Here is an 18,523-nt window from a genome sequence, read left to right on the forward strand (position 1 = left end):
GGACAGCCAGGAGCGCTCCGCCTTTCAGCCCCTTGATGCTCACACCCTCGGGGAGGGTGTCCCCATTGCTGTGTTAGCTTCCAGGTAAGACTGTTGCAACCTTGCTCAATCTAGTGTGTTTTGTAAATTCTAGGCTGGCTGGCTTGCTTCCTTTTTTTTGCTCATTTGTTTCTTCCTTCCTCTCTCTCCCCACCCCCCACATTTTTTAAAATAAATTATGCATTTCTCACAGAGACCAGTTCCTTATCATCATCATCATCATCACCATCATCATCATCATCATCATTGTCATTACTCTGTGTGTGTGTGTGTGTGTGTGTGTGTTTGTGTTTGTGTGTTGGGGGGTGCACTGGAAAGTCCTGGTATAGGTATCAAGATCAAATGTCCAGAAGTGGGTTCTTTCCTTTTACCTTGTTTCTGCCACTCCGTATCCAGGCTAGCAGGCCTGCAGGTTTCGTGAGGATTCCTCACTCCACCTCCAATCCTTGCCTCAGGAGTGCTGGCATCACAGATCTGTCCATAGAAGCTACTGTGTCTGACTTTTCATGGGTTCTGGGCTTTGAACTCGTCATCAGGCTTGCATGGCAATCATTTTTACCTGCTTAGCCATGTGACCACTTCTTGGGCCTCTTCCTGATACGGTTGAGATTCACTCATGTGCTCATATGCTGCCAAGCTGCTTTGATGAATTCCCCAGTGACATTTTGTTACATTTAGGAACAAGCCATGTGTCAGTCATGCTGGCATAGAGAAGTCAGTGGTGGTGTCCACATGCACAGTGAGGTGCACAGTCATTCTGTGCCTGCATTTGTACTCAAAAGGGAGCCAGATGCTGCTTTTAAAATGGTGTCTCTCAGGGTAAGCCCTGTCTGAAAACTCCTGCTGTATATACTGTGTTGTAGTTTAGAACCAGGCCCAGCATGATGGCAACATCAGGAACGGAGTTGGCAAGCCTTAGTCCTGGAGTTGGAAACAAAACTGTGATGGGACCTTGAGAACATGGTGCTTTGTGAAAGGAGCCAGTTGGAAAAAGCAAACCTTATTGTGCAGTTCCTACTGGAGAAGTCTAAGCCATGGACGCAAAAGTAGATGAGGAGCGGCCAAGGGGTGGGGTGGCGTGAGTTGGGAGATCTAGGGCTTTTTTCAGGGCTCCCAGGGTTCCCCAGAAAGTAAAAATCCTGGATACTGGTGGCACAGAACTGCACATATAATTGTTTAATTCCACCTTAAACACATTGTCCATAATACAGTTTATATGTTTTGTTTTTTTCTTTTTTCTTTATACAGTCCAAAAGCAAAACAACACTACATAACCAAAAAATTGAAGTTGCAGAGGGGGGGATACTGGAGAGCATAAGATGCCCAATCCCCATACTGCAGGGTTTATAACCCAGATTACTGAAAGGCTGTGCCCAACACTATGGCCTTCCTGAATTCCACTTTACAAACACAGGGCTTCCTGTTGGGGTGGATTTTGTCTGTCTGTGTCTGGAGTGTGACAGCTTAAGGATTTTTGGTTGCTCTTGTCTGTGTCACGTTTTATTACAGGGCATCACAGCATAAAATGCATACTATCGGATTTCATTGGCCCAACCGGCACCCCATCCCACCCCCAAGCCCGTGTCAATCAACATGTTCTTTCTGGCTTGGGCAGAACAACCCTCTCCAACATGAGAGTCAAGCACTGAAGAATTGCACAGCTTATTTCAATTCATTTAGGACTTGATTCAATTAAAAGGAAACAGTCCCTGGAATTAGCACCCCCTATGGGTCATCAAGGAAATGTCATCCTTCTCAGCTGCCACAGAGAACTGTCAGCCAGAGCATGGTGGAGCTGTCTCTGGCAGGAGCCCTGAGCTCTGTGTTCTCCTCCTGGCCCAGCATGTAGTCTGTCTGCTGCCCGCAGTAGTAACTGGGTGAGCAAGGCTCTGGAGAGTGTGTTTGGGAAGAAGGGAAGGCCCATCTTTTCTAAAAGGGAGATCCTCTTAATGTTGAACAGTGAGCCTGAGCCACGTCGCTAGCTCTTAGATTTTTGTTTTCAAAAACATTTCTGTGTTAAGAAGTAAAGAGCCATAAATGAAAACAAAACAAAACACCAGAAAGCAAATAGCCAGAAAACGTGACCCATTAGGAACGTTCAAAGTAACTTAGGACAGAGGACAGTGCAGGAGGATGTGCCATCAGAAGTGTCAAGGGAGCTGGTTCCACCAGTAGACTGAACCATGAGAGAGTCTGGGGAGGTGGACACGCAGCAGGCCAGGGACCAGAGCTGAATTCTGAAGTTAACCACATGCTGCAGTCCACTGCCCCCATGAGGACAAGTCTGTCCTCTGCAGACCCGAGCCTGTAGTGGTGAGAGAGAGAGGCACAGGACACGAGGTGCTAGCCACTGTCTAGAGCTCATAACCAGAACTTGCCTTCCAGGTTCTCCAACTCCCTGTCTATGCTATAGCACATGGACATATGCCACAGTATATATTGATGGCCCAGCATGTGTGGAATGTGACTTGCACCTAGGTGGGTGCAAATTTTTGCAAATGGCTTTAACTGTGTTCCTCTCCACCCTAAGGACTTCTCCCTGACATCTGCCACAGCCCTGAGTCGGTCAATTTACAGCACATGTAGTCTCTGATGGTCTACCTTATGGGCTCCCAGAAACAGGCTTGGATGATAGAGAGGGTCTTTTGGATAAGCCAGAACACGTAACAATCAGCTGTGCCAAGCATATGACAGAGTCTCTCTGCCTTTTGTCATCATCAGGAGCATCAGGAACAGTGACAGTCCCCGCTCCTGTCTCATGTGGCTGTGCGAGGCTGAAAGAACAGATGGATCGTTCTCCGGTCTGCAGCAGGTTGGTGTCTGACCTTAGCCCCTGAAGAACTTGCCTCTGAGCTGATGAGCAATCTCTACTTTGCCTTTCTGACTCTGGTAGATACTGCACAGTCATGAAGAACTGAAATATGTCATTGCAATAAAAAAGAAAATAGACTCCATTCCTGTGGTAATGTCATCTCTCAGCGGCCAGCCTCATGAGTGCATGATCCTATAAATAACTAACTTATTGCCTTAGCAGAGGCCGACAACGTGAAGCCATAATAGGCAATCTTGAAGTTCCTGTGGAGTTCCAGGGGGTCCCCAATGGGGTGGGGGTATTCTCTTTGCTGGAAACTGCCCCTTTTCATTCTGTAGGCAGTGCCATGGACAGGTTGATTTACATTTCCCCAACCAAACGAGTCCTCAGTCCTCAGAGACCTCAGTCTCACGGGCCATTTACTAAGTTGACTTTGACATGGAAAACCTGTGCCAGAGCAGGGATTGGAGAAACTCCTGTGACCTTAAACATTTGTGTTGCAGGATGCCCCTTCGACAGGAGCCCTCTGCAGCCCCAAGAAGGAGGTTCTTGACTGTGAAGGACTGCTGTGCTCTGCAGAAGACTTGCCCAATGTGCTGCTTCTGAGGTCTGTCACCAGGAGGTCCCCACCAGGGTGGTCACATCCCCACAGACCAGCACCCAGGCAGCTCTCAGGGGGTCTGGCTTTCCATTTCCCCACCATTACCAGAACGCAGAAGGAGGGTGGTGAAGGCCACACCCATCTTGTCATAGTCACTACCAGTCACTTGATGATTTGGGTCTCGGGGGTTCTTCCCAGCTGTGACTGGGAGTGTGCTAAGTCATTGTGCTCAGGTGATATGATTAGCTGCTCTTTGCCACCTGTATGCAATGTCACATGGCCCCTTTGTCTTTTAGAGCAGTCAGGAATTCCGACCGCAGCACTGTCTCTCTGTGTTGCTGGGGGGATAAGCACAGCACAGGCAGCAGAGGGACATGTGAAATATTCCCAGTACTCAAGACCCTCCCATGCCCATGAGAGCATTCTCCATCTGCTTTAAAGGTCTCTGTCCTTTGTTCAGACTGCTAGCCGCCTAAATGCTCATCGTTGGTGTCTCCTGCAACAGTTCCCAGTAAGCCAGGGAGGGGAATCCTATATTCTTGGGAGCTGGCTAAGTAGTCCCAGACTCTTTCCAGCCCCCAGCTCCCAACACAAGGAGCTATGTGTGGAAATGGTAAACTGGGGGTCAAGATAGCATTGTACAAAACCAGTTGGTGGTGACTCATGGGAAAGACTGGCTTTCGGCTCATGATTTCAATGATAGATAAAAATTATTTTACCCTTTTTTCTGTAACTAGATTAGTTGTACTCCAGTAACTGACCTCAGCCTCCATCCAGGGTGTTGATCCCAGTCTTTAGGGAGAGCTGGCTTCATCTCTAAAGTGATGACCTTAGTCTTTAGGGGGCTGACCTCAGTCTTTAGGGAGCTGACCTCGGTCTCTAGGGGACTTTCTGGCCCTCCTTTTAATGTCTCAACCAGTGGTCAGAGGTGCCTGTCTCACACGTGGCCAGTGATTCTGGTATTGCAGGTGGGGAGCCCACTGAGAACCAGGGCCCTTCTTCAGGGTCTTCACACCTGTTCCCTACAGCTATCCTAGACGGTCCACTCACATCTAACCTCCCACCCCCATACCCTCTCTATTCCTGGACTCTGCAGACTGCCCTGAAATCTGGTATCTGCTTCTTTCTCTTAGTTCCTCAGATCCCCTTCCTGGCATCGCCTGTACCTGCAGCCTCCTCACATCCTGGTACCATCCCGAGAGTCCCTCTCCCCTCACTCGGCATCCTCCCGGGTCCATCCCGGTGACACAGCCTGAAAATGCTGGGCACTTTGCCACCTGCTACTTCCCAGAAACAGGTGCTCAGGCACCTCCAGCTCTGGGCATCCGTGTTCACCTGGGTCCCGGAGCTGCTCTCTGTCTGCTGGTGGACTTTGGGGACAGTTGTGGAACTGAGATGAGACTGTGTACAATGACAGATCCAGCTGCAGTGACTGCCTACCACCGGTACAGGAAAGGTATGGTGCAGTGTGTCCTTCTCTGGAAGCCTGGGGAGGAGATGCCATCCCAGGACACTGGCAGCGTTCAGATGCTGGGAGGGAGGGAGCCACATTCCACCTTCTGGATCCTTCTGAACCAACCTGGTGGCTTCTGTATGGCGGAAGCTCACATTTTGGACTATGGCCAGGTCTTTATACTTTATACTTCAGCTCATTAATCTTCCCTCAGAACTGTGGGGTAGGAGAATGAGACCCAGAAACAGTCCCTGGGTCACACAGTCAGTACAAGGCCTCCTTCCTAGACATGGTGACATCCCCAAATCCCTTACATTTCTCAAGGACCCATGTGTGATAGGACACACTCTTTCTTTTGAGTTGAAAATTCCAACAATTTCAAAGTAATAATGACAAACAATGACCAATGTTTGTATGGACATTTTGGTGTTAGTTGGGTAAAGCTAAAGCTTGAGGGACGAGTGTGGGATATGAGTGGAAAACTTAACTTTCTGGAGTCATGGAGGAATTGAATTTTTTTCTTTCTCTTCTGAAAATCACTGTTTTGAACATGGTCTAGTCTCTGTGCAAGCGCACGCAGCTGACAAGGTGCACACCGAGAGTCCTCTTCTCACTAACCCGCAGGCAACCACATCTTTGATTTCTTACATCTCGTGTGCATGTAAGCCACGGTCAGGCTTATTCTGCGTTCTGTAAACGGGAGTGCATTAAGCACAATGTCCAGCTCTCTGCTCACTTAAGTACGAATCTCCACCTTAGAGCAACTCCTCAGTCAGGCCCGAAAGGACTTCCCTGCCCTTTCGGGTGGCTCCTGTATGTTGACTTAACTGTCCAGGTCTGTTTAACTGGATTTTGTTGGTGGATGTTGAGATAGTTCCTTCAGTATTAAAAGTAACATTACAGTGAGTACGTGGCAGCTCATAGTAAAGCAGACATTGTGCCTCAAATGCCATGTCCAGTAGCAATTTGCCAAATTACTGCCAAATTGCTCTCAATTAGAGCCATCCGGTCTACGCTCTGTGAACAGTGCCACTGTCAGTCTGAGAGATGGAAACTGTCTCTTTCTGAAGCTCTGTGTGTCATTATCTTCATTCAAAATTAAAGTACCTTTTTTAAAAAAAAACATGTTTAGCCAAAATGAGCACTTTTGTGGCTCTGTACAACATGGCGTTTGTATTTTTCCATTGCTGAGAAAATTAGTCTTTTTATTGTGAGGCTAACAAGTTGCAAATATTTTTTTTCTTCGTTTATTGTGTGTCAGCTTTGCTTTTAGATGCTTTTGTGTGAAAATGTTGTTTATTTATTTTGCTTTCTATTTATGGAGGTGCTAGAGAATGAACCCAGCTTCTTGCGCGCTAGGCAGGTATTCTACCACTGAGCTATAAATCCTAAGCCCCAGGTTCTGAGATACGTGTCCCATTTAAAAATGTGTTCCTTTCTCCAAATTTATAAAGCAATTCTTTTATGTCTTTTAGTGTTTTCATGATAGAATTTTGCACACTTAAGTAACTAATATTTTGAATACATATCCTGGTATAACATCAGATGCACATTTCACTTTCCCGAGGTCAGGATGCCTGCTTAGGTGGCTGGAATGATCCATTTTTCAGAAGCATCTGGAATGCTCTCTCTCCCCTCCCCCACTTTTTACAAGCTGGGTTCCTTTTCTAGGCCATCTGCAGACTTTCTGATCCCCTTTATCTGTCCCACCGGCTTGTGTGAGTCACTGTTATGCTTTCCTAGGGTCTCACCATTGTGGCTTGCTCTCCTAGTACCTCAACTTCTCTGGGATTATTTTGGTCATATTTTCTTGATGATTCTTCCACATGAAGACCCATACTGTCTAATATGAAGAGATTGACAGTTCTATCTGAATAGTGTTTAACTTAAAAATTAATTTATGTAGAAGCCCTATGTTCCCAAATCCCCCTTTTAATAGAATGTACCCTGTTCATTTCTATCCTTCTTTACTCCTTTGGAAACATTTAAAATTTTCTCCATGTGAGAGAATTAACTCCCACAAATCACACACGCACACACGCACACATGCATGCACGTGCACACACACACATGCACTAAAAATGTAAAAACTGTTTCTTAGTTGTTTCCATATGAAACTTACATTACATGGCACTTCATTTTTTTGGTGCCGTCACAAATAAGCGATTTATCTTCAGGCTGGTTGCCACGGCATGCAGAGAGGTGAGGAAGTTGCTCTTTGTTTTGTGGCCTCCAGTCTTGCTGAACTTTGACACAGACGTCTCCTGCACACGTCCTCAAGTGTTTTCTTAGCTGTGCAAACACACTGTTTACAAATGCTGATGTTATCACTTCCCGTCTCCTGTGATCACCTCAGTCCTTTCTCCTGTCTAATCACTTTGGCCCGGATTTCCAGAGTGTTGTGGGTGACGTTAGCAGACAGCGTTGGGTGTGTTTGTCTTCAGAACTTTCTGCTATTTTTTTCTCTAAACTCCATGCTAGAATTTGGATAGATTCGATTTATCCTGGCACAGAAATTTTCATCTTTTATTAAGGCCTGAAAAAAAATAATAATAAAAGAGTTGTTGGATTTTCCAGCTCCTTACAGATTCTATCTGTTGAGATGACTTTATGATTGGTTTTCACCTTTAGAACTCACAAGTTTCAAGTTACATTACTTAGTAATAACATTCCCAAATTCCTGGGAGAGGGAAACAGTATGATTTTGCCTTATTATTTTTAAAATGGGGTTGAATTCAGTTTTCTAAATCCTACTCAAGGGTTTTATGCTGGTGCTCATAAACTGAGCTGGAGTCCAGTCACTGGTTTTGGGGCATTAGCATTAGATTTTCCCATCAGTGATACATGGAGAGCTTACTATTTCTCTCATCCTGGAAGAGCAAAGATATCGTTAGACACAGTTATTGTCTAGATGAATGTATGTACTTACTCTCTTGCTGCCTCTGGCTAACTCGATGATACCTCTTTCTGTTGACATTTGCTATTTCTCATGTAGCTAATTCTTTGAAGTTCTAGGTTCTTAGAGAAGTACACTTTTAATACAAGTCTTCGAGCTTAATTATAGAAACATCAACAAAGTGGGCCCCTCTGGTTCTTAAATTTTTGTTGATATTGACTTATTTCCTTCATCCTTTTCATTTAATTTCATTCTTCTCCTCTTCTGAATCAGATAGGGCTGATGCGCAGTCCTTTAGTTAAGGAATCAGCATGGATTGTGTTTGTTTGTTTGTTTGTTTGTTTATTTTGATTGTTCGAGACAGGGTTTCTCTGTGTAGTTTTGGAGCCTATCCTGGAACTTACTCTGTAGACCAGGCTGGCCTCGAACTCACAGAGATCTGCCTGCCTCTGCCTCCTGAGTACTGGGATTAAAGGTGTGTGCCACTATGCCCAGTGGATTGTGTTTATTATATTTTTTTCTAGTTGGTCAATTTCTGTTTTGATCTTTTTTTTTGCCTTCTTGCTTTTGTGGCTATTTTTTCTTATTTTTCTAACATATCCATATGTCCTATGACCCTTGTTGGATTGTTTCATTATTAATTTCCAGTCATCGTGTACCATAATAAATATCTTTTTCTCTAGTGTTCTGACTTTTTAAAGTTTTGAGGTCATCTTTGTAGTTTAAAATGCAATCAGTGTTAGAAATGAGAATTTAAGACTGCTCAGGAGGTTATGGTAGGCTATACCTTATGTCCATCCTGACAAGCTAGGCTTAAATGGCTCCTGAATCTTCTAGGTGCTGAGTTCCTGTGCTACCTTTCTGCCTGAGACTCATTACCACCTAACCCCACCAATAGAAAGACTAGTAAGAGTAAATGAGAGTGGGAGAGAAGGAGGTAGAGGAGGAGGAGAGAGAGGAAGGCAAGAGAAAGGATGGGAAGGAAAAGGGGAGGCTAGAGAGAGGAAGGGAGGGAGGGAGGGAGGGAGGAAGGAAGGGAGGGAGGGAAGGAGGGAGGGAAGGAGAAAGACATACAGACCTTGAGCAAGAGAGCACCAGAAGGTACGGTGACGCACAGAGCTGGCCCCCTGTGATGAAACACCATGACCAAAAAGCAAGCTGGGGAGGAAAGGGTTTATTTGGCTTACAATTCCATGTCTCTGTTCAGGATTGAAGGGTGTCAGGACAGGAACTCAAACAGGGTAGGATCCTGGAGGCAGGAGCTGATGCAGAGGCCATGGAGGGGAGCTGCTTACTGGCTGCTCCTCATGGCTTGCTCAGCCTGCGTTCTTACAGAACCCAGGACCACCAGTCCAGGGATGGCAACACTCATCAATCACTAATTAAGAATATTGCCTACAGGCTTGCCCACAGACAGATCTTATGGAGGCATTTGTTAATTGAGGTTCCCTCCTCTCAAATGACTTTAGCTTGTGTCAAGTTGACATAAAACCATCCAGCACAGAGTTAGTATTCTATCATTTCCTAGAGGTTAAATTTAAAGGTAATTTGCAAACAAATCTGCCTAAGACCTGAAGCCAAATTCCTGAGTCCAGGCACAGGTCTTTTAACTGTTAGATAAACCAGTTTCCTGATGCTGGAGTAATGAGATATGCCTCTTCAAATGAAGTGTGAATAACAAGTTGATTCGTCCAATGCACAACTCTTAATTCAGTCCTGGTCCCTATGACTGTGATAGCTGGCCTCATATCAGTTTCCCTTTCTATTTATTAAAATCACTTTCTATTTATTAAAATCCACATGCAGAGAGGCAGGCGGATATTTGTGAGTTCGAGGCCAGCCTGGTCTACAGAACGAGATCCAGGAAAGGCACAAAGCTACACAGTCTCTGTGTTTCTAACCCTGTCTTGAAGAAAAAAAAAATCCACATGCAGATCTCTTTTGGATTCTATTGTGAGAAGCTGTGTTTGATTTGTAAATGTACTAAAGTTATTAATGATGATTTAGTACTTATGGTACAGCTTCTCTAAGTTGGAAAAGTGTGCCTTTAAAAGAGATTTGTTTTTAAATTATGTATATATGTGTATGAATGTGTGTAGGTATGTAAAAGCGAATGTAGGTTTCTGCAGAGGTAGAGGAGAGCATGGGATCCCCTAGAGCTGGAGTTACAGGAGGTTGTGAGCTGCTCAGTGCAAATGTCGTGAATCAAACTCAACTCTAAGCAAGAGCAGTACATGCTCTTAACTGCTGAGCTGTCTCTCCAGCCCTGGGTGTGCCCGTTCCTACAGAATTAATTAAATCTCCATTCCAGGTAGGACACTGAGCACGCTGCTCCCAAATCCTGCATCGCACCATATTCACTGAGTTTCCTCATAGATGATATTTTTTTTTTCTCTGCTACATCTCTCCCACTTTGCATGCATCATGCCACCACCTACCGCTCTCTAGGACAGCAAAGGCTGTAGTAATTCCTAAGGAACAGCACATACTGGGCCTTGAGAACATCGTTTTCTTTGTTTGGCTTTAGTTTTCTATCCTATGCAATGTCATCGATCACTTCATAAGCAGTCATTATGCATGTTCTTCGTGAACCGGGGTGAGCTTTGGGGGCAAAGGAGACAGGATATAGTGAACTTGGAAATGAAACGCAGCACAAGAGCTGTGGGCGATCACTAGATGAAGCCACTGGTTCTGCCTGCGTCGTTTCAAAAGGGCCATGGCAGGTGTGAATTGGCCAGTAGGAGACAAGACGCTAACACAATGGGGACTTGTAAGCTGAGAGAGGCTGGGAAGGGGACCTTCGTTCTGTGTGGATGATGAATGAGGTCTGTGAGGGACAGAGCTGGGAATGGGTGACTGGGACCAGCAGCAGACATAATCCTGTGACACACCAGGGGTCACCTAACGTTTCAAAGTCAGTGTACAGCAGGATCAAATGCATAATTTAAGAAGAGTGGGTAGGAGGTTGGGGTTAGCCATCTGCTAGAGGCCTCTCTAGTCCGCAGAGCAGTACCAGACATCTGCAGCTGTGTTAACAGAGTGGATGCCTTAGTGCCTTAAATTCTCAAAGAACTAAGAACAAAATAGAATGCAATCATGAGTTTCACCCAGTTTTTTAGGGGCTTCTTTGGATCTAGGTGGGCCTCAGAGGATTCATGATGGTTATGTAGGCAGCTGCCAATCAACCAAATTGATGACTCTTTCTGGAGATGAGTGACCCCATGGGACAACTGAGTTTTGTTTCTTCTTCAGCAAGTTAGGCCCAGATGCTTCCCATGATAATGGTGACCTGTCCAAAGACAAGATGAGGCAAGTCAGAGGGGCTATGCAATTGACCACGAGACTTGCACCAATCTAAAAGAGGAAGAATAGTTCCTACCACTTTAATGAAAAATATAAAGTTGTATTATAGTGACATTATAAAAACTTCAGGAACACAGTCAGGGTTGGGGTCCATTTTTAGTCTATCATAATCCTTTGACATATACTATTTGGATGTTTATTCAAGCAAATGTGTATATCAAATACACATACATATTAACCTAGCTATTCTGAAATGACCAGTATCTATTTTAATACATCCAATAATTTCTGAGGCACAGATATGCCATATCATTTTCAGGGTCTAGTGGAAAACACGAATTAACTGATTGTTAATATTATTAAGAATTTCCAGACAGTAGAACAGTAAGCTACACCAAGGCATGTTGAATGTGGGACTCTGTGTGCTGTGTGGCTGCATGCCCATGAAATGCCCCTGTTGTTGCAAGGAATTTAAAAAAAATCTTATTTACAGTATCAGTTCACAGACTAGTCACCCTACTGTGATATCCTGAAGGTGTTAACTCTTATATCTGTTTGAAAAACCATCGAATGTCTATTTTTTCTTCTTTTTCCAGAAGGAGTCTACAAGCTCAGGGCTGTTATCCATAACGTTCATGGAGTTGATGTGGAACTGGGACCTTATTATGTGGACATTGGCCATGAGAATGTGTCTGTGTTCATGAATTCCAGCTCTATCCACGATGGTGAAGCTCTTTCCTTTGCTGACTCCCTCCCACAGCAGAAAGGTGAGGCCTGTGCATGGAAGCTGAGCACTCACGTCTCTGCTGTGTGTGCAGCCTGACTTGGCTTTAGTTTCGCTGTCCAAGTTCTAGCCACCCTATACAATACAGTGCCGTCCATTCATTTTGACCTCATGTAGAAAATAGGTACTGTGAAATGTTGTGTGTTGGGGGAAATAAGATGGAATTGTATAGGGATCCAACCTTAGGCAATTTGTAATCCAGTAAAGATATTTAGTGAAGTGTATAAAAAAATAGGGAAAGAACAAAAAGTACCTGAAGAGGAGCATGGCCATGGGGCTGGCAGGTCCCCTAGACTATGTGTTGCTGCGGGACAGATACTACCTGAGGTAGGAGTTGTTGCAAATAGTGAGCCGTGAGGAGCAGGTATGGGGACATTCTGGCAGATGGCACAGCCACAGCCAGCGGTATGTGGTGCTGGGTGCTCGTAGTATATCAAGAGCTCCCTAACTCCTGCCTCCTCACCCTCGCCCCACACCTACCTGAAGGTGTCCCTTCTCCTGCTGCCAGCTTGGGGGAAGGCATCAAAAACTCACAGTCCAGAAGGAGTCAGAAGAGGGACTGGAATCAAGGGTTCTGAAGGAAACAGTTGGGACACATTATAGTAGAGCCAGAGTGGAGCAGGAAGAGCCCAAAGTGTTTGGTTCCCGTAGATAGATACAGGCTTATAGGAAAAAGAGAACCCAGTGGGAGACACATCCCAAAGAACTCATTCCTGGGAATCCATACTTCTTATATCACATATGGACTGTGTATCCCTACAGCCCTCCTGGGGGAAAACTCCCCAACTAAGTATTACATAACGCAGAGGAGGACTTTTAAACCTGCTAAGCGGCACACTGTAACCAGCCAGCTGACGATTCCTATTGACTTGTCTTATCAAAACTTTGAGTAAAGGGGGTGAGCCCAGGCCACGTGTGTCTGTGCTAAGATTTAGAATGGGGTACTTTGAGTCTAAATGCTGTGCTAAAGATCAGTAATTGGACACCCTTGTGCAAATCCATAGCTTTTCTTTCCTCACATGTTGTGAAACCAGATTGTGATCAAGATTAACTTTTAGTCATCATTAAGGAGAACATGCCAATCTTATTGGTGGGGCGCTTTTAAAAAGAATCTGTATCCAATCCATTTTATTTATGTTATAGATAAACATTTTTCTTTATAAAAAGAAATTCATAAAAAAGCAATAATAATTTTTAAGCCCATCTCTTTTTTAATATCCCAAATGAGTTGGTTTAAATCTTCTTAGATATCACAGTCCTATTCTAGGATCTGATTCAATTTTTTGGTACTTGACTTCCAATACATGCACACATACGTGTATATACACACACATGCTCATAAAACACTGCATTACATTTTAGAGGACTTAGATGAATGAGGCTTATTGTTGGACCCCCACTAAGACTCTCCATGGTGTGAAGACTGTTTAATAAATACACACAAGACAAGTATGTCTAACATAAAGCCAGCTAACAAAGGAATCAATGTATTGCAAAGGCTGGAATGTATTCATTACTATGTCAAGTTCTCTGAGGAGACAGATGTCATTTAAAGAAAATTTTAAAGAGAGAAAGCCTGTCACATAATTCATGTTTGCCAGCCACCTCATTTGAGTGTATGCTCCAGATTTCAAATTTTATTAAAATTCCAAGAGATAAAGTTGACAATGAGAAGTAGCGGCTTGTGTGTGTGTGTGTGTGTGTGTGTGTGTGTGTGTGTGTGTGTATGTGTGTGTGTGTGTGTGTGCAGTGTGTGTGTGTGAGTGTGTGTGTGTGTGTGTGTGTGTTTAAGTGGATTAAATTTTCTCCTGTGTCTTTTCTCATTTTAGGCACCATCGTGATGCATGGCTACTCGTCTGTTTCTTCACACAATGTGTCCTTTATTTCTCAGGCCCGAGTGGGCAGCGGCCAGGCTTGGCTTGGTGTGACTGTTGGGTATAAGCTGCAATGTGCGTCTGTGTTCTCATTCTAGATATAGCCCTTCTGCTTTAGCAGCTCAGCCCAAGACCCATCCTATTGGCCCTTCTGCAGGCTCTTGTATACATGCAGTTTGTTCTGGGACTTTCCTAGAAACTGTAGGCTCTGAGCTCCCACCAGAGTGTGGGAGATGGGGGACTATCATGTGGTCATCTGCTGCCCCCACTCCACCTCCATTCCATGCCTTCCAAGCACAGTTCCCAAAGGAGATGGCCATGTTGCCTTGTGAGCCATCACTGATGGTCCTCAGACTTGGGCTGTGCCTCCTGCTTGGGCCCCACAGATCTCCCTCACTCTCTGGCTTTACCTTACACTCACCTTCACAGGCTCATTATGTATTCACGCTTCGGTTAAGTGGCAGTGTTGGGGGTTCTCTGAGTGGCTTCCAGCCCTTTGTGCTGATGGACCCCTACCTCCCTCTCTTCGTCACAGCTGTGTCTATCCACACCAATGGAACTGTGTTTGCTGCAGACACGAACATCACATTTGTGGCTGTTACCAATGAAACTATACCCCTGGAGTTTGCATGGTATTTTGGAGATGACCCGCCAGTGAGGACAACTTCCAGAAGCATTAGAAGAAGGCTGAACATCCCTCAGTGGTCTGTCAATATGCTCTTTAGTGGTGATGCAGCCAATGGTCAGGATAAAGATCACCCCAGCACTATCACAACAGTTTATTGGTGCTTACATTACACCCAGCCCCTAAGCATTTCTGTGTATTTAGCTTAGCCATTACATGTAAAAGAAGAGGGCCTCACCTCCCCCAATCTCATCTCAGCCCTCAGTATAATATAGATTGTACTTCCTATAAAGAAAGGTGAGGTGCTCACGGCATAGAGACATGAGAGAAAGGGAACTTGAGAAGAATTCCCTCTATCTTGGTCTTGATACTACCTCGTTATATAATGCCCATAACTTAAGTTCTCAGCTCCGTCTGTCTGCTGAAGTGATGTGGAGATTCTCGCCAGCCTTGTGTTCTCATCTTGCCTTGTACCCCATCCTCAGGTACCATGTGATGGTCAAGGCCACCAGCAGGATCGGCAGTGTGGTCTCTGAGTCCCACCTCATCAGGGTACAGAAGAGAATCACGGCCAATCGGCTCATGTCCACTGCCTCAGCCCTGGTAAATGCCAATGTGTCCTTTGAGTGCAGACTCAACTTTGGCACTGACGTAGCCTACTTGTGGAACTTTGGAGATGGGACCACTGAGCTTGGCAGCAGCTCCTCCAGCCATGTCTACAGCAGGTGAGCCATGAAGGACAGGCGACAGCTGACTGCAGGGGCTCATGGGGCTGCCGTCCGAAGGACCGATGCTTAAAACCCCATAGCCAATCTTGCAGTGATGCAGATGACAAACGTTGAATGGAAACCTGCCAGGCCTGGCTAGGGCTCTGGGGGAGCTTGCAGTCCCAAGGAAAGGAGGCAAATAGAGGCCTTCGTTCCCGGGAGTTCTGTCAGCAAAGAAGGTATGGGCTGCAGAGGGCACGACCCACACAAGTGGCTTTGTAGACTACAGAACTATACTCAGACATTTGCGTGTGACCGGAAGGGGAACTTCCAGCAGGAAATTCCTAGAGGAAAAGTGGGGAGGGGGAACCAACAGAGACCCAAGACAAGGGCATCAGCAGGAGAGGCCTGAAGTAGCAGGTGGGTATGATTGGGAAAGAGAGAGGAGGTAGACAGGGGGTAGAGGAAACTGTAAGGGCTCCGAGGACACACTGTAATGGGTCTCCGTCTGAAGGTAGAGTATGAATAATTCAACCCACTGCTTACCCGGAACAAGGCATTATGGGGATAGTTGTGTGTCACTTAATCGCCAGAGGTACTCTGAGAAGGCATTATTTGTTGGTTCTCTTAGTGTGTAAATGTCATAAGTGTGTTTACACGAACTTAGATGCCACAGATCTTACATTGTGCCTGATGCGATCAAGAGAGGATGTAAATATTAGATGCAGAAAGCCACCGTCAGGTCATGTTGTTTTACAGGAAACATTTCTTTGTGTAAGTAGGTATACATTCTCTGAAAGCTTTAGTTTATAAATACATAAACCAACCACATAGCCATTTTTATCATCTTCCATATACTGGCCATCATTGTTCATCATGAACTGCCTAATTCCCACAATCCTCTCCTATGCTTCTTTTCTCCGTAGTCAGGACCTTCCATTCTGCCCAGGGGCTGGATGAAGGTGCAGGTTTGAAACCCATTCTGTTCCCTTTTAGTGCCCCACACCCTAAAGATGGTTCAGGAAATCTGACAGCTAGAATCAGAAGATGTGCCCAAAGGCCCAGAGTTCCAGTCAGGAATGTCCATGACTAGGAAAAATTTGAGGCCCAACCTTTGAGTGGCCCTGTGATCAGCAGCAAACTGGATCGTGGCTACTGGGAGCAGTAGGCCCTCACCTGAGTGTGATGCTGTTGGGAGCATGTAACTACCAGTTGACTGGCACGGGGCTTTATCCACACAGGATAGGCAGCTCCACCAAGCAGGCAGAGAACAGTCTCCATGGAGATCACCTTCATGACCCAGGCCTCTTCTGCCCCTGCTCTTTGGGTTCACTTGCCATGAGATAGAATAACCACAGGTCACAGATGTTTATAAAGAGGGAATGAGGACCAGTGTACCACAATCTTGATCTCTCCATGTCTCCGCTCTTCCACCCTTCCAGGGAGGGAGAGTTTACAGTTGAAGTCCTTGCCTTCAATAACATCAGCTCCGCCATCCTAAGAAAGCCACTTTTCATTGTACACGAGCCTTGCCAACCACCTCCGGTGAAGAACCTGGGGCCTCAGAAGGTGCAGGTAGGGCTGTTCTTGAGGAATCATCCCACTGGCCTCGCTGTAGGCTGCTTCCACACTGCTGAGCTCGCTGGGGACTGAAGGGGGCTTTGTTGAGCTTGTCCTGCTGTACTCAGCACAATGGAGTCCCTGTGAGGGCTCTGAAGCGGGTCCCTGAGCAGGGAAAGCCTGGCTTGGGAGGGAGGCCTGGCTTATACTGGGTGAATACGTCTTTTATTTACCTATATGACTGACGTTCAGCGCAGCTTGCTTTGAGTAGCTTTTTTCTTTTCTTTCTTTTTTGATTATATACAGAGTGATGGCATTTTCAGTCAAAAGGGAAATTGACACCAAAATGAAAAGAAATGACCAATTATATGCTGAGTACTAACTACAGAGTAGGAAAAATAATCAGGCTGCCTTTTATTTCTTCAACTCCTTTGAGGGCTTTGATTTCAAGCGGTTTTACTTTCAGGTCAAAGGTGTTCAGCCTGACACTTGGGAATCAAAATTCGCTGCTGAGCATTTGCCAAAATACTTTCTCTGATGGATCAGCTGCCATTCCCGTGCTTCTCAGGTCCCAGCAGCCTCAGAGTGCAGTGGACTTCAAAGAGAGTATGGGGTTGCCCTGGGTAGGCTGTGGCCTTCAGGTGTCCATGTCCCTGGAGGCAAGACCTCTGTAGCTCTGGAGGCCAGCATTCCATGATGCCAGGCTGTTCTGTGCTGTCTGTGTGAGGGATGGACCAAAATGAGGGGTTCTAGGGAAAGACCACAGCTCACAAGGCTCTGGCTGGAATTCTTGCTCTGTGGCAAAGCTGATACTGTCCTTTGTTTGCCCGGTCCCGCGGGCCAGGTTATTTGATGAGACCCGAGGAGGCACCTCCTGAAAGATCAATGGGGGCGAGAGAGAAAGGAGACCAGGCGCGTAAAGGAAGACAGAGACATTCTGAGTTGCGTCAAGGTCTCCGTTTATTGACTGGGTGTTGAGGCTTATAAACAGGGCTTCAGGCAGGGAGGGGGAACAGGGGAAGCACGGAGAGAAGAATGGAAAATTCCTAAGAGAGGGTGAGGTCACTTTGGTCCCAGGCCCCTGCAGCTGGCTGATTAGCAGGTACTCCAGGAAGTTGTACAGCCCGAGGTTAGGCCAGGAACTTCCTGCCTTTGTAAGGCTTGATAAAGGACACCGCTGTCCGGAATTGGTCCCCAACATTTGTTTGATTTTGTTTTCTTTTAAGGAATATTTTTTTTTACTGTTGTCTTATTTCATTTATCTTTATTTTATTTTGAGATTGGGTATCACTCTTTAGCCCAGGCTGTCCTTGAATTCGTTGTGTTACCCAGGCTATCCCAACACTCTGTTTTCCTACCTCAGCTTCTTGTATGTTGGAATTACGGGCTCACACTCCCACACATGGATCTATTGTTTGTTTGTTTTAATTTATACTTATTTTCAACTGATACATAGAAATAAATATTGTACAAATAAATGAGCTTAGTTTTTATTTATTTTTTTTAAGATTTATTTATTTATTATGGAAAAGTGTTCTGTTTGCATGTATTCCTGCAGGCCAGAAGAGGGAGCCAGATCTTATTACAGATGGTTGTGAGCCACCATATGGGTGCTGGGAATTGAACTCAGGACCTCTGGAAGAACAGCCAGTGTTCTTAACCTCTGAGCCATCTCTCTAGCCCGAGCTTAGTTTTTTAATCTGTAAAACATTTTCATTTGAGTTTTTCTATAAGAAAGGAAAACAATATTGATGACTCTATTTTTAGTTTTTTATATTTCTTATGTTTTCTAAAAGTATAAAGAAAAATGGAATTGTACAAAATCCAAACAGCAGGAGATAGATGTATTTATTTTAAATGTTTTTCTAT

The 18,523-nt window shown here is 45.2% G+C and overlaps 1 protein-coding gene across 1 annotated transcript in view; it reads left to right on the forward strand.

Moving 5' to 3' along the window:
- Nucleotides 1-1,073: 1,073 nt before the first annotated feature.
- Pkd1l1 (polycystin 1 like 1, transient receptor potential channel interacting) overlaps nt 1,074-18,523 on the forward strand; it is a 108,318-nt gene continuing 90,868 nt past the window's right edge. The window contains exons 1-10 of the mRNA XM_059275330.1: nt 1,074-1,117; nt 2,761-2,851; nt 2,933-3,001; nt 3,355-3,458; nt 4,586-4,908; nt 11,701-11,871; nt 13,718-13,837; nt 14,298-14,466; nt 14,873-15,112; nt 16,537-16,669. Of these exons, the coding sequence (XP_059131313.1) occupies nt 1,074-1,117; nt 2,761-2,851; nt 2,933-3,001; nt 3,355-3,458; nt 4,586-4,908; nt 11,701-11,871; nt 13,718-13,837; nt 14,298-14,466; nt 14,873-15,112; nt 16,537-16,669 (1,464 nt within the window). The remainder of the gene's footprint in view (nt 1,118-2,760; nt 2,852-2,932; nt 3,002-3,354; nt 3,459-4,585; nt 4,909-11,700; nt 11,872-13,717; nt 13,838-14,297; nt 14,467-14,872; nt 15,113-16,536; nt 16,670-18,523) is intronic.

This window comes from Peromyscus eremicus, chromosome 10 (genome assembly GCF_949786415.1).
Source record: "Peromyscus eremicus chromosome 10, PerEre_H2_v1, whole genome shotgun sequence".
Taxonomy (NCBI): domain Eukaryota; kingdom Metazoa; phylum Chordata; class Mammalia; order Rodentia; family Cricetidae; genus Peromyscus; species Peromyscus eremicus.